The sequence below is a fragment of the Channa argus genome, chromosome 7 (assembly GCF_033026475.1).
Source record: "Channa argus isolate prfri chromosome 7, Channa argus male v1.0, whole genome shotgun sequence".
In the NCBI taxonomy this organism is placed as follows: Eukaryota; Metazoa; Chordata; class Actinopteri; order Anabantiformes; family Channidae; genus Channa; species Channa argus.
Window position 1 is genome coordinate 11,567,287 of NC_090203.1, and position 14,344 is coordinate 11,581,630.

Consider the following 14,344-nt stretch of genomic DNA (forward strand, 5'->3'; position numbering starts at 1 on the left):
CTTTTCACAGTGCTGTTAATTTTATATCCTCTCTGCATCTAAAGATACTGAAAACCGGAATATTTACAATAGGCTTTATTCAAATTAAAAAAAATTAAATAGCAAGACAAGGCATTTACAAGCAAATCAAGTCATTTACAAGTTGAGATTTGAAGGCAAGGATACATCAACTAAAACTGAAGGCATCAGTTGTACAGGCCTTTCTGGTGAATTAATCAACTTTCAGTTACCATTCCAAATAAGAAAAATGCATTGTAGAATATTGAATTTAAGTCAAATGAGTTGAAGTTATTTTAGGTTCAGCACATTTTGAACATTTTGTTACCTATATGAAAAATAACTGCTTTGGTAATGCAACATTTCAACATAAAAAAAAATTATTTGAGTAGTGTTTAACTGTGCAGTAGAGCATTTATGATGTGGTTCAGGTGAAACAAACTTGAAACAGATCAATGTGTGTTCCAGGCAAGTGTGAGCAATGAATGAGCTGGAGCAGAGGAAGAGATGTAGCCCACAGCAGGATCCCAGACTTCAAACTGTATCACTAATGGTGACCTAAAGTATACACAAAAATATCTCAGTACCTGCCATTTATTCATGATTAGGTATTCAGACCCCCTTCACATTTTTCAATGTTATGTTGCTGCTTTAATCGATCTACACTCAGTAACCCACAATGACAAAGTGAAAACATAATTTAAGAAATGTTGGCAAATGTATGAAAATGGAAAAAAGGAAATACTACATTTGCATTAGTATTCAGACCCTTTGCAACAACACTTGAATTGAGCTCAAGTGCCTCTAATTCCTCGATTGTTGTGGAGAAGTTTCTATACCTAGACTAGAATCCATCAGTGGTAAATTAAGTTGATTGGACATAATTTGATATGGCACACACCTCTCTATAAAAGACCTCACAGAGCACCTGGAGGACTCTCAGGCTGTGAAGAACAAGATAATCTGGTCTGATGAAACCAAAACTGAACTGATGCCCTAGATTCTAAACTTCAAGTCTGGAGGAAACAAGGTACAGCTCTATACCAGCTCAATGCCATCCCTACATTGAAGCATTGTGGTGGCACCATTATGCTTTGGGGTGTTTTTCAGCAGCAGGGACTGGGAAACTGGTCAGGGTTGAGAGAAGGTACAGAGATATATAAACCTGTTCCACAGTGCTCAGAACCTCAGAGACTGAGTCAAAGGTTTACCTTCCAACATGACATTTCACACAACCAAGACAACACAGGAGTGGCTTAGGGACTCTGTAAATGGCAGAAAATCCCCCAGTCCAGGTGTGCAAAGCTGGTCGTGTTATACCAAAAAGACTGATTATTTATTTACATGTGATATTTAAATTTTTTCTTTTTAATGAATTTACAGACATTTCTAAAATTTCTAAACGTTTTCCCTTTGTCATTATGGGGTACTGAGAGTGCAGAATTATGAGAAAAGAAATTGAATCAGCTGCAGTAACAGACTGCAACATAACAAAAGGTTATTTTAAAAATATTTTCTAAATGCAATGTATATGTACTTTATTACCTGTTGAGTACAATGAGCGCTACTGAGCCATCTGGTCTGATGAAAGCAGAATATTCCAGCTCCGTTGCTCTACTGGGAGACACACCTACTCTCTGAGACCCCTCCAACAAGAACTTACTGTGTAAAAGGGTAATTTGTGTTTATCTTATAAAACATTGAAACCACCTTGAAAGGATACAATCAGTGTGAGCAAGTCATGTAAGACCAACAACTAACAGTCTGATACCTGAAGTGCGCCATGCTATAGAAGCTCGGCTGCTTGTAGAAGACGTCTCGCTTGGCATCCACAATAACAGGGCTATCCACAAAGTTTTTAACCCAGTTTGGCCCACCAGTCTGGTCCAATGCCAGGTTCCAGTCAGTCCAGCCCACCACATACTGATTTAAGTCCTGCCACAGTGTAAACGCCTACAGGTTAGTGTATACTCTGTGTAACTTTGTAGTAAGATGAGTTGAATTGGTGCCTTGGTGTTTTGTTTGAATATCACAAGGACAGCACATCTGAAACAACAAATCCCTCCTGATTCTCAAGATGTCTACAGTCTGAAAGCACTCATGCAAAATGGATAGATAGGAGGGAATCCAATTTTCTTTGAGGAAAGGTGAGGAAGAAACAAAACACCAGTTCCAGCTTGCTTTAGTGGCCCGCAGGCAGTTCCTGGAGAGTGTGTGTCTGTGTGTGCAGCAGATTGCAACTTCTAAACCTGCACTGCTGCATCGAGGGGTTGACTCACCTTTGTGTAACAACTCACAGCTTGTCAAAGCTCACATCTGTTATGGCATATCTGACTAAACAAGCAAAACCCTCATGCATAACACATGATGGTCTTACCTCTATGATGTCATGTGCATACTGCTCAGCCCTGTCCCAGCTACCCAACTTCACTCCTCTGTCTAGTGGGTTCCACCCAGCACAGGCCTCTGTGCCAAACAGGTAATACTCTGGGTATAGGTGATGGGTGACCCCCAGGCTTATATCAGCTGGCACAACTCTGTCCATGTACCAGTGAACTGCTACACCATGGATGTACCTTCCTGCATGAACATCACTTAAGACCTGTAATAAAATGACAAAAAGGGTTGAGTCAAAACTGAGTATGTCTGCACATAAGGGGCTGTTAAATCTTTTTTAGCAGCCTTTCAGGCAGTGTCATCACACCTGTAGTAATACAGGCATTACTGCTGATACAGTAGTTAAAAACTTCATTGTCTCATAGTGGCTAAGACTCAGTTTTAGTAAGTAACTTAAATGATGTAAGAACTTAAATGAAAGCCATCTATCATTTTTAGTTGGTTAATCCACCTATGTATAATCAGATCATTAATATAACTTATTCCATCTTGTCTAATTATTAATATACTTCAGTAAAGTCCTGAAACAAGGGTAATTTAATAATAAATCATTCTTAACAGCATAATGTAATTTTTTTTATAGTATTTTACTTTCAATGGTAGGACAGAAATAGTTATTAAATTGCTTTCTGTGTGGTGATAAAAAGTGATAAAAACTTGTTCAACCCTGCAGAAACCTAGTTTGTCCTGTTTTTTGGTGAGACATGTGTAGGTAAGATAACAAAACAATATCTTACACACAAGACATTATTTAAGTTGATTTTTTTATCTGACACAGTAACAAATTAAGACTAAATGCACAAATTTTACCTTTACCTTATATCTTTTTCATTGTTTGTAAGATGAAAGTACAAGGTTTTAACGTGTTTTATTAATATTTCATATATTTTTTTATGAGAAGCCTCCGGTATAATTAAGTTTAATAGAACCACTCTCGCTCTCTGTCCTTTGACTAACCACTTTGGCCCAGTAGGGCAGCAGCAGGCGGACATCATCCATTAAGAGCACATGTGTGTGTGGGTATGACGAAGCGTGCAGGGCAGGGCCTAGGTCTAGTGCCACCCAGTCTCTCTGCTCCTCAGGAGTGAAGCCCAGAGCCTGGAAACTGCAGGGAGACAAGAGATATTTCCCAGTTTGCTGCAAAATTTAAAGTCCTTTTGTTTCATATGAAACCAGTTTTAAAATCAAATGAAGAGAGACCTGTAGTTTGTCATTCTTCCTGCAGAGGGCTCATTCCCTGTTGTCAAAGCCCAGAAGGTCAAGTTATAGCTAGCATATTCCTCAAGAAATCTGTGGAAAGGTTAAAGCAGCCATCAGAATAAACATCCCTTGTTTTTAGCAATATGCGACTTCACATTAAGAATACGCCACACCTGATATAGTACTGAGCCCATGTTTTATGGTTCTTGCCACCAGGGTGGCCCTTCAGGGAGCCCTTTCCAATGAGTACACCATTAGTTTTCATCCAGGCTGGGGCACTCCAGGCACTGGCCAACAGAGACAGGGGATGAGGAGAAAAGGCTTGAGCTCGCTGCAGGAGGGGGATCTGTGAGGATTAGAAGAAGGAACATTTAAAGAGATGGACTGATGGTGTTAGTGTGTGTATGTGTGTGGAGGAAAGACAGGCCTTCATGTTGATGTCCTCAGGTGCCAGAGTAAAATTGTCCAGGTTGTAATCTTCAGGTGTGTCAGCATAGGTGTACAGACGGGTGGAGAAGTCACAGCTCCCCATGGGGACTCGCACCACGCTGTAGCCAATACCTGCCAAAGACACAGCATCAAAAGTATAACTTACACTGTCTTATTACATGTATTATAATATATTATGGTATTATAGTGGAAATGTGAATCTTTATTTGGTCTGGGCTAATAAAAGTATTGTGATTTTAATTTGTATATAAATGCGTATACAATTGTTTTCCTTGTTAGTTTGTGTTCTAGATACAGTCATTAATAAAAACTGTTGACCACAAACATACGTCCACATTTTGCTCAAATCTAAATCGAAAATAGGTAGGACTCCAATTTAACACTGACTTCATAGGAAAACTTACAATTTTTTACAAAGTTCTGTAGGTAATGCATATACACTGTCCTTAAATGTTCACAGCACAATTGTGTGTTGTACAACATTTTACATGTTAATAAAGTGCTAATACTATATAGGAGGAGTTAAAGTACAATCTTAGTCAGAATAAGACAATGAAGCACAAGTAACACAAAAACATAAACAGTAGAATACAGGTCCTGACTTTGAATATTTTCTACATTATACTGAATAGAATACCATGTTATTAATGTATGCACTTTGGACAACATTCTTATTACAATGATGTCACAGCACAAATAACTAACAGCTGTGAGTGAAGCTTTACAATACAGATGATTATAATTGATAATCTGGGACCTTAGTGAGCTCATAGCTTGCTCTTAATGAAAGTTGAAAATGTTGTTTTTGTTGTGCTGGAGGAGGATAACTGTCATTATGTGGTCATAGATAAAAAATCTCCAAAAAAGAAAAATATATTTGTATCTAACTCACTACTTTTGCTCGCAGAGTGTACCTTCACTGGAGAAGTACTGTTGCAGCAGCTGATCCTGTGCAGCAGCAGAAAGGGACAGGATGTTAATGGCTGCTGCGTCTGTCATAGCTCCACCAAATCCTCTGATTTTCTGGTACTTCTGGAAGGAATTGACTGTCAACCTGAGGCCTGAAACAAAACAGATGTTTTGCAACTGCTGAAACACCAATGACAGCACAATAAAAGCCAAATCACTTACCCGCCCCACTGCTGTTCACCTGGACCTGACCCTGGCCTGGCTCCAGTCTGCTGCCTGCCATGCTGCTCAGGTAGGAGGAGTACTGTCCCAACGGAGGCAGGCTGACTGACCCAACACTATCACAGTAGGTTGAATTACATTCACACACCACAGAATCATGGCCAAAGTTTCTAGCAGCACATTTTTTGCTTCCTGGGAGAAGAAGAAATACAAACATGATTATTTTCTGTGAGACACAGTGCTGGAAGTAACTAAGAACATATACTTCAGTACTCCTAAGTAATCGTAAGGAGGGATATGTTATTTGTACTTTTCTTATTTCCAAGGTATGATACTTTATAGATCTAATCCACTCTATTTTAGAGGAAAATGTAGTCCTTTTTCACACTACATTTATCTAACAGCTGCAGTGGCTATTTACTCAAATACAAACACCAGCGATATAAGGAGATAACGACAGATGTTAGCGCAGCAACAGAAACAAACTCCTTCAGCTCAGAAGAGTTTGTTTGCATCTTTAAGTAAGAAATTACTTGAATTATATCATAATAGTGATCCACTCAAAATTATCCATGACACCTTGGATAGTTCCTTAAATCTTGAAAATGTATGATTAACTGTAAGTTGCGCAATATTAATAACCTCTGTGCACAAAATATGATCTTGCAAACACAGTAAACATCTTTCAGGATTTTGGTGACAGAATTTAACACACTGACGCAACCATTTTGCAGGCGGAGTACTCTTGTTGAGAATACTTTAAGTACAGTTTACCGATAATATTTCTGTGCCTAAATATAATTTTAAATGCAGTGATCTTTTCTTTTAACAAAGTATTTTACAGTTTGGTTTTGCTGGTTTTGTTTAAGCAAATGATCAGAGTACCTATTCTAGCACAGCTGAAGAGAAACCAACACCACAGTGAAAGCAGTAGTGTCATGGTGTGTTGTGTTACCTGTGGTTAGTGTCACTTCTGCTGTGAGAAAAACAAGGGCCAAAAGCAAAGGTGGAGAAAACAACAACGCCATTTTGTCTGTAAACAAAAGTAGTTATCATTTCATTAAACACGAATTAGATCTGTGAAAATCAGCACTTTAAACCGTAAAGTGCTGGTAAACAACAACTCCACTTACACACAGACGTCACACACGCTCATTTAGAGTAGATCATCTCACCTTAGACACTCCCGACAGAAACTCTGACATGTCTTGAAGGTTAATAAAAATGTTTACACTGCACATTTACCTTAAATTTGTCTAATCTGCCACAACAGTATGTTGCCACAACAGTATGTTTTCGATGTTTTTTGTTCCGGGTTTTAAAGTCATGTGTCTGTGTAAGCAGTCACATGAACAACCGTTTAACACACCGTGCCAGCAGCCAGGTGGCGCTGTATCATGAAAAGATAACAGCAATAATTATTTCAATTTACAACCGTCTTAATCACAGATATGCTTTGCAATAATTTTAGACTTTTGCAACTCTGTCGATATTACTGTGCTGTTTACATGCACGTAGCTTTGGGAAATATTTATTGATGTTAGCAAAATATACCAAAAATTGTAATACTGATTGAATACAAATACAAATCTCAATTTGAGTAACTTCAGCACTTTTGAAGCCACTTTTTATTTAACAATGTTTAACCGAGATTGTAATACATTGAACTGCACTATATTTATCTAAAATCAAATGTCCTAAATAAATGGCAGATATATAATTCTGATTTTCAGCTTCCTGCCTGATGGACCGTGCTTCCATGGCATTGAAGTAGCATACTGTATAGTACAAAACAATTACCATCATCTCTGGTGTGATTTATACAACAACTGAATATGAAATATTCACACTGCTTCTTGACTTTGTTCAACGTTTTATTATCAAAGTAACACATGCATCAAAATTTACAGAGGAATACACATTGACATGGACATTTGTATTTTTAGGACACTGATGAGTGAATGATATTTGTCTGTTAGCAAGTTGAGTTTCTTTGACTTCATAGGTAGGCGCAAAGCCTTTCCAACATCGTTGGGTTTCTGTTGCTCAAAAAGACGAGTTCTTTCTTCCCTTCCTCTGTTCGGGCTGATGAGGAAAATAAAACAAAGCTAGTAAAAGAACATTTATGTGTCACTGGTGTTTTAGCAAAGCATCAACATAATTATCACTTACTTTGTGGATGCTGCAGCCAATGGCGATCCATATAGTAGAGGTAACAGCTCTCAAACTCCTTCTCACTGTAGTTGGGCACTGACACTGGGATGAATGGATCCATGCTGTCAAACCCCTTCTGATGAGTGCAACAGACAGGAAGCAAAAATACAGAAAATCAAACCTGTTGCTTTAAGTATGTTTATCAAAGAAAGAAAGTAATCAAATTAAGAAATATGCAACATGATCATAAACAAGCTAATTGTGGGGCAAATCAAATGCATTTGTAAAACCTAAAAATGCATTTCTATGTGATACTGGCCTTGGTAAAATGTTAAAATAAAGACAGAAAGCACTGCTTATATCATTCATGAACAGAGATAAGAAGTCAATAATGCATATTTTTGAATATCAACTAATGCATTTAAGAAAAAAAAAAGACCTCCAGCCCACATAGTCAGGGCTCAACATTAGACATCTAGAGTTGTAAGAACTAGTAAAGGCAAGTGTTCCTGATTTCCTGCATAAATTGGTGTATGTAATCTGATGACCAGTGTCACAAATATCTACAAACATAATATTTCCAAGCTGATAAAAAATATTCATGATGTTTCATTTTTAAGATGAACAAATGTTATGAGCAACTTATCCAGAAAAATAAGAAATTACAGGAAAAAATTATTCTCTTGACAAAGTATCAACAGCGCATAACCAGAATGTTTTATGGGTATCGTTTCATTTAATTCTATAAACAAGATGTGTCTCTGGGGTCTACGGGTTGGAGTACTGCAGTGTCAGATCTGTTATTTGATGACTAATGAACAAATATAGTAAACAGCATGAAAAACTAACCTGCTGTCAGAGCTGGAGGGGACTATATATGGAAGCATGATTAATTAAAATGACCACTGACCTCTCCCAGCAACTCTTGGGGAAAGTATGCAGATTTCGAAGAGTAGAGAGAACCTGTCTGGGACAAGGTGGCAATGATGGCGCCACCAGTCTAAGAAAATAAAGTAAATTTTAGGTGTAAAAATAAAAATAAGAGATTTCACACATCTATGGTCAGTGTCTTTAGTGTGTTCTTCTCACCCAGTTGTTTTTGATCAGCTTCCTCAGGTTATAAATCAAAGTGAGCTCCTCTGGATCCACCTGATGATGGTTAGAAAAACAGACACATGAATCTTTCATTTGTATCTATGGAAACTAAAAAGAGAAGAATCAAGACAAGTATAAGGCATGAAAGGAGTTTAAATATGTTGTCTCACAGCACTTTTATCTTCCTTCTTGATGGTGGATCTTCCCCACAGGGCATTGACACCATCCACAGCCACAGCCAGGCGAAAGTTTGACTCTAGTTGCCCACTTTGCAGCCTCAACTCCTTCATCAATGCCCCCACCACATCACTACTGCTCTTCACACGAGATATACCCTACAGCAAAGAAAACTCAATCAAAGCCTCATAACTATGTGTAATCTAGTGAAATCAAATGGACTGGAACATTAACATTACAAACCTCTGTAGGAGGAGGAAATCTGAGCAATTGATTTATGGTCAAATTGCAGAAATTTAAAGCAGGATTTATGCAATTTTAAGTCTCAACCCTAGTACAGACGCCCCATTTGAAAAACAGAAAATAGCTTCTCTGACAAGTCTCTCACACACACACACACACAAAATATAGAAGTGCTACAGTCTAAAAGATTACTTTTCTTAAAGGAAATAATATGCTAAACTATAATAAAGCAAGATGACTAACTGCAAAAAGTGAGAAATTCGCAGGTTGCTCATAAATCTCTTGCTCGTTTCTGCCTTTGTCAGTATGACGCACAAAAACATTGTGCTGATCCATCATTGTGCTCAGTTCATCGGCTATTGATCACCACTAAGCACAGGCAAGATGAAAGATGAAACTTTAATGACTCCTGTGGGGAAAACGGCAGGGCAGAAGGAAAAAAAGGGGGGTAACAGATAGAAATAAACAAAGACAGAGGGGAAAAAAAAAAAAAACATGTCCACTGAACAGAAATAAATATCCAGCAGACAAGAGCACAACTCACCTGATCCACCAGTTGTCCAATAGGAGTTCCTTCCTCAGTGAACTCTCGCTTTGTCCAGATGTAACGCTGCTTTGTCTTTATCTGGGAGAGGAACAGTAAAATTTTACTTTTTATTTTAAATGATCTTTGTCCTCATTTGAGTTCCAATTTATTTTGTAAAATAAATGCAGAAAATATGGCACTATGGTTTAAAATTAGGTGAAAGAAGCACTGTTAGATTATGCAGAGCGTGGTAAAGCTCAGCAAACCTCAGCTACATCAGAGCAGTGACAGGGAGGGCTAAGCTGAGCAGGGTGAATTGATTTCTGGTTGCATGCGACCTTTAGCTTCCATATTGTAACTTTAAAGTAGTATATAGGCTGCACAAAGATCCTTCTCATATATCATACTTGCACATGCTATAGAGCTGTGTTGGACTTCGCACTGACTACATTAAAATGTCTATAAGTGCCCTATAAATTCTATTGATTGATTTATTTATTTGTCCTTTCGGCTTATCCCGTGAGTTCAGAGTCACTACAGCAGATCATTTGTCCGCATTTTGATTTGGCAGAGTTTTTAACGCTGGATGCCCTTCCTGACGTAACCCTCCCCATGTTCTACCGGGCTTTGACCGTCACTGCACAGCTGGGGAGGGGAATGGGCTGTTAAGGGGAATGGGTTGTTAAGGGTTCAGTGTCTTGCCCAGAGACACTTCAACATATAGCCAGGACTGGAGATCAAACCTCTGACCCTGTGGTCTGTGGACGACTGCCTTTGCCAACTGATCTACAGCTGCCCTTAAGCTACAGCCGAATAAGTGTCCTATAAATAATATACCTTAAAACACACTGTACTGGTGAATTGCCCAAGTGCTACAGAATCATTGGAATTCTGGATTAAATAAACTCTTTTTAAAGCTGTACTTGTAAGTAGATTAGGGTCATGTCGTAAGGGAGCTTCATTGTTTTTGTGTATCAGCATGTGACATTAACTGCTGTGAAGACCCAATGGGCCTTAAATGAGGCACAAATATGGTCCAAGAGCTCAACCATAATGTGACAGTTTTTCTAATTCTCCCCAAAGCTTAATATGACAATGTATACTTGTTTAATGACTGATGGTTTTAACATCACACCTTTGAAAGGAATTGCTCATTGGTGATTCTGAAGTTGCGTAACCATTCTGTAGCCTGCAACGGTTGATCAAAGCGAACTGTGTTGTAGGAAGAAGGCAGCAGCTCCTTACAGTTCTTCACCCAGCGGTGGGCTGTTTAATATAAAAAAAATTAAATAATAACCAGAATATTAAAGAGGGCAACTTTTGAAAACTTGTGTGTATTTAAATCTCAGCCATTTGTCTCACCATCAGGAATATGCAGCACCAGCCATCCCTGTGTATAACAGAAGTGGACTGCGTGACAGAGAGACATGGTCTTCCCAGTCCCCTTTAGTCCATCTGAACAATATGATAAGGCCAACAAAAAGTGAACTGTATCAAAAGAGGCAATATATTTTCGTTTTTCTGTGTGTGCACAAACATGACTATGTGTTTGAAGGATACAGAATAAATATCGTAGAGCAGGTTTGCTGTAGTCTGTTTTCTTCAGGTAGGAGATGACCTCCAGAGCCGGTTGCCTCACCATCATACTGGCTTCATTAAATGTCTTCAGCTAAAACAATACACAGGGATTACATATATGACAGACTTTTCACTAGACAGTAATTAGTTATAATCTCTTATAACTCAAAATAAATAATCTCTTGGTCAGTAAGCATGGGCACACACAAACACACACTTTTCACAAACATAAAAGAGAACCTACCTGTTGTTGATAGCGCCCAGGGAGGCCATGAGGGAACAGGGTATGGACATGTGAGGAGGGCAGAGTGTAATACTGTCCGATGTGTTTCTCTGACTGATGTGCCTGGATAGAGATGAACAGTGAGCGCTCTAGCAAAAAACAAAAAACAAAAAAACAAACCAAAATGTACAAACAACAGAAATCAGCTGCAACTTGGCATCTGTACTCTGTGTCCCACTGTCTGTGAGCACCACGGTGAGAATAATTTGTAATTTGTCTGAACACTGGTAAAGTCAACTTTGCTTACTGGATCATTCTGTTGAGTCCTGAAAACTGAGAAGAGTTCAGGATCTGACTCTACAGCCACAGCCTCCTGCTGCTGCCCACATCCACTTGTATGAAGAGACCTTACATGTTTTACCTGCAGTTTAATAGAATTAATAATTTCATTCTGGTATCATATGTTTAAAGGTGCCAAACTCACAGGCTTATACAACAGTATTTTATGTATGTATGTGATACATAGAGAGGGAAGGCAAAAAAGTATCCAAACAGAAGACACAATAACGTAACTTTGGAAGCATATTATAAGCTGATATTATAAGATATATATTTGCATTAGTATACTGAGCAAAGTCAGACACACACTGCAATCTGCATTCATGTTATCAGGTAAAATAATCTTCTTTATATCCTGGAACAAGTAAACTAACAGTAGTAATTATGAAAAATTCAGAGTATTTTGACATTTATCCATCATAAAGAATAGATGCAGAATTTGAGGCACTTCAAGAAGCTTATCTCTAATATTATAATAAACATAACAAAACATACAGTATTGGTCTAATTGTGCATATTCTGAATAACACAGTATGTTCTCAGTTCTCTAATATTGATTCTAATCACAGTTTTACAATGGCTAAAACTACAAGGTTGTTTATATGTATATAAAACTCAAAATTTGACATTAACTATGGAAGCTACCTTAATCATTTGTAGTCATCTGAAAAAATGTATTGGTAACCTACTGCAGTTACACTGTAAATTCCCCTAAATGTGCAATGTGCTCACAAAATTTTAAAACTATGTTTTAAACCAGTTGAATCCCAGGTCAGCTCATATCTCCCCCCCCCCTTGCTTTGCAAACATATTTAGCAAATAGAGATCTGAGACGAATTATTCTTAGTAAAAAATAATCTTTAATAATAATGTCTAGAGCTAAATACTTTAACGTCCTGTTAACAAGGTTCTTACCGTGTGACGTAGTCTGAATGGCAGTCTATGAAGTGCCATGATCTAAAATATAGAGAACTAAATTAATTGAAGCCCTATCACAGGAATCATAAGCATAAACAAAGCAAGTAATGTGCAAACACACATGACCTGTAACCTTGCATAAACACTGTGCTAACGCCTAAGCTAACTAAAGTAGCAGGCATGTATCTCAACATTAATAACAAGAAGCTACGTGAGTAAATAGCCTCGTCTACCCGCCGTTCACTTCATTAAATGCAGAATGAGCGGGAATCGAGGTAATGTCACAACTGAAAAACGTCCAGACCTTTAGTGGATAACAGGATAAACTGCAAGCCTCCAAACGGTATCAATGTGCCAGATCTACCCTGGGCACCGCCATCATGTAACACTGGAGGACGTGACGTAGAGACATTACAATTCTGTTTAGCCAATCAGGTGAGATGAGCGAGCGACGACAACAATTGAGTAAAATGGAGTTTGGCAGAGTTTGGCAAATTTCACCTGTAATAAGAAGGAATACAGGCAGACACACGATAGCTGTAAACACACTGAGGAGGTGTTAAATAGTGCTTGAAATTGCTGCTTGAAGAACTAAACATGGTGGACATGGTTCCATGCGTTTTTGACACTTAAACATGGCCCTGTTGGGCAATTACAAAACTTTCAACTCTCCATTTTTTCTCTCTTTGAAAAGAAGATAAAAAAGTCATAGGCCTTTCTAACAAATAGGTATCCATACTGAAAAACCAAATTATTGAAACTGCATGTGATTGCTACCTTACTTTACCTTTACCTTACCTTACTTACTAGCTTATTTTACCTAGAAATTAGACTTATGACTGTATTTTAAACCCCCTGAAGTGTCACTATTCTCATTTTTCCCCCACCTTTGTGTCCAACATTGTTTCATATATTTTCTTCTAATTATTCCATTTTTTTATAGTTGTCTTTGTATATTTATATGCATGTATGACAGCATATGTGACAGCATAATGTTTTTCATAAATTGAACAAATAGATTTTCAAACATAAAAGGTACCTGAAAACAATTTATCATGAAAGAAATACCCACAAATTGTGTACTCTATGAAAGATTTATAGCTAAGTTCAGTTAAAGCTTCAGGCTCCGTAAAACACCTGAAAGCCCACGTTTACTGGGTGTCAGCTGACTGTTGACTGACTGTTTACTCATTTGCTTAGGAGCAAATAAGTCGTGGATTTTTGATGTCATACATTAGACATAAATGTGCACAGTTTTTTTGTTAATATTTGATATTTTTGGAACAGGTACTATAAGCTGGGATAGGATCTTGATAGGCCCTGAAGTTAACGGGGCCACTACTAAGCACAAAGCTAAAAAGTGAATGCTCAGCTGTCAGTAGTAGGATCCCCACAACTTTCTCTCTTTTAACTTGGGGCTCATGGTGATGAAGTGGTTAGTACTGCCACCTCACAGCTAGAAGGTCAATGGTTCAAATCTACCGTATGTCTCCAGTCTTTCTGTTTGAAATTTGCATGATCTCCCTCGCTTGTGTGGCACTTATTGTGTGTTTCCTCCAGGTACTCTGGTTTCCTCCCACAGTCCAAAGACATGCATGTTAGGTTAATTAGTAACTCTAAATTAAAAATGATCAAACCAGTGGCAACACTTATAGATTGTTGACACTCTTTGAACCCCTTGAAGCGGGTTGCTGTTACGAAGGGGAACCTCTAATTGCCCATAGATGTAAATGAGTGTGAATGATTGTCTGTCTGTGATGTCTCTCTGTGTTGGCCCTGAGATAGGCCGGCGACCTGTCCAGGGTGAGCCCCACCTCTCACCCAATGACAGCTGAGATAGGCTCTAGCCTCCTGTGACCCTGAAGAGTATGCATGGATGGACTAAATCCATGGGTTCAGGTTCAATAGCCTATGTG

General features: G+C 38.3%; 2 protein-coding genes across 4 annotated transcripts; both read right to left on the bottom strand.

The window, feature by feature from the left end:
* Window positions 1-60: 60 nt before the first annotated feature.
* Window positions 61-6,549, bottom strand: gba1 (glucosylceramidase beta 1). 3 transcript variants are annotated; one of them, XM_067509969.1, is made up of 12 exons: window positions 6,421-6,549; window positions 6,131-6,208; window positions 5,176-5,367; window positions 4,959-5,105; window positions 4,022-4,155; window positions 3,768-3,940; window positions 3,595-3,684; window positions 3,352-3,499; window positions 2,375-2,599; window positions 1,769-1,932; window positions 1,543-1,659; window positions 61-555 (listed from the first exon to the last, which is right to left on the bottom strand). In XM_067509969.1, the coding sequence occupies exons 2-12, from the start codon at window positions 6,201-6,203 to the stop codon at window positions 450-452; spliced, it is 1,569 nt and encodes a 522-aa protein (XP_067366070.1). In that variant the 5' UTR covers window positions 6,204-6,208; window positions 6,421-6,549; the 3' UTR covers window positions 61-449. The 3 variants fall into 3 exon arrangements, with proteins under 3 accessions (XP_067366070.1, XP_067366069.1, XP_067366072.1); XM_067509968.1 differs by having other exon boundaries at window positions 6,351-6,511; XM_067509971.1 differs by having other exon boundaries at window positions 6,309-6,511.
* Window positions 6,550-7,028: 479 nt separating this feature from the next.
* On the bottom strand, window positions 7,029-12,877 carry dap3 (death associated protein 3). Its single transcript, XM_067511568.1, has 13 exons — window positions 12,733-12,877; window positions 12,426-12,467; window positions 11,479-11,592; window positions 11,193-11,294; window positions 10,931-11,039; window positions 10,733-10,825; window positions 10,506-10,636; window positions 9,389-9,469; window positions 8,595-8,759; window positions 8,419-8,478; window positions 8,240-8,329; window positions 7,348-7,465; window positions 7,029-7,260 (listed from the first exon to the last, which is right to left on the bottom strand). The coding sequence occupies exons 2-13, from the start codon at window positions 12,462-12,464 to the stop codon at window positions 7,175-7,177; spliced, it is 1,188 nt and encodes a 395-aa protein (XP_067367669.1). The 5' UTR covers window positions 12,465-12,467; window positions 12,733-12,877; the 3' UTR covers window positions 7,029-7,174.
* Window positions 12,878-14,344: the final 1,467 nt, after the last annotated feature.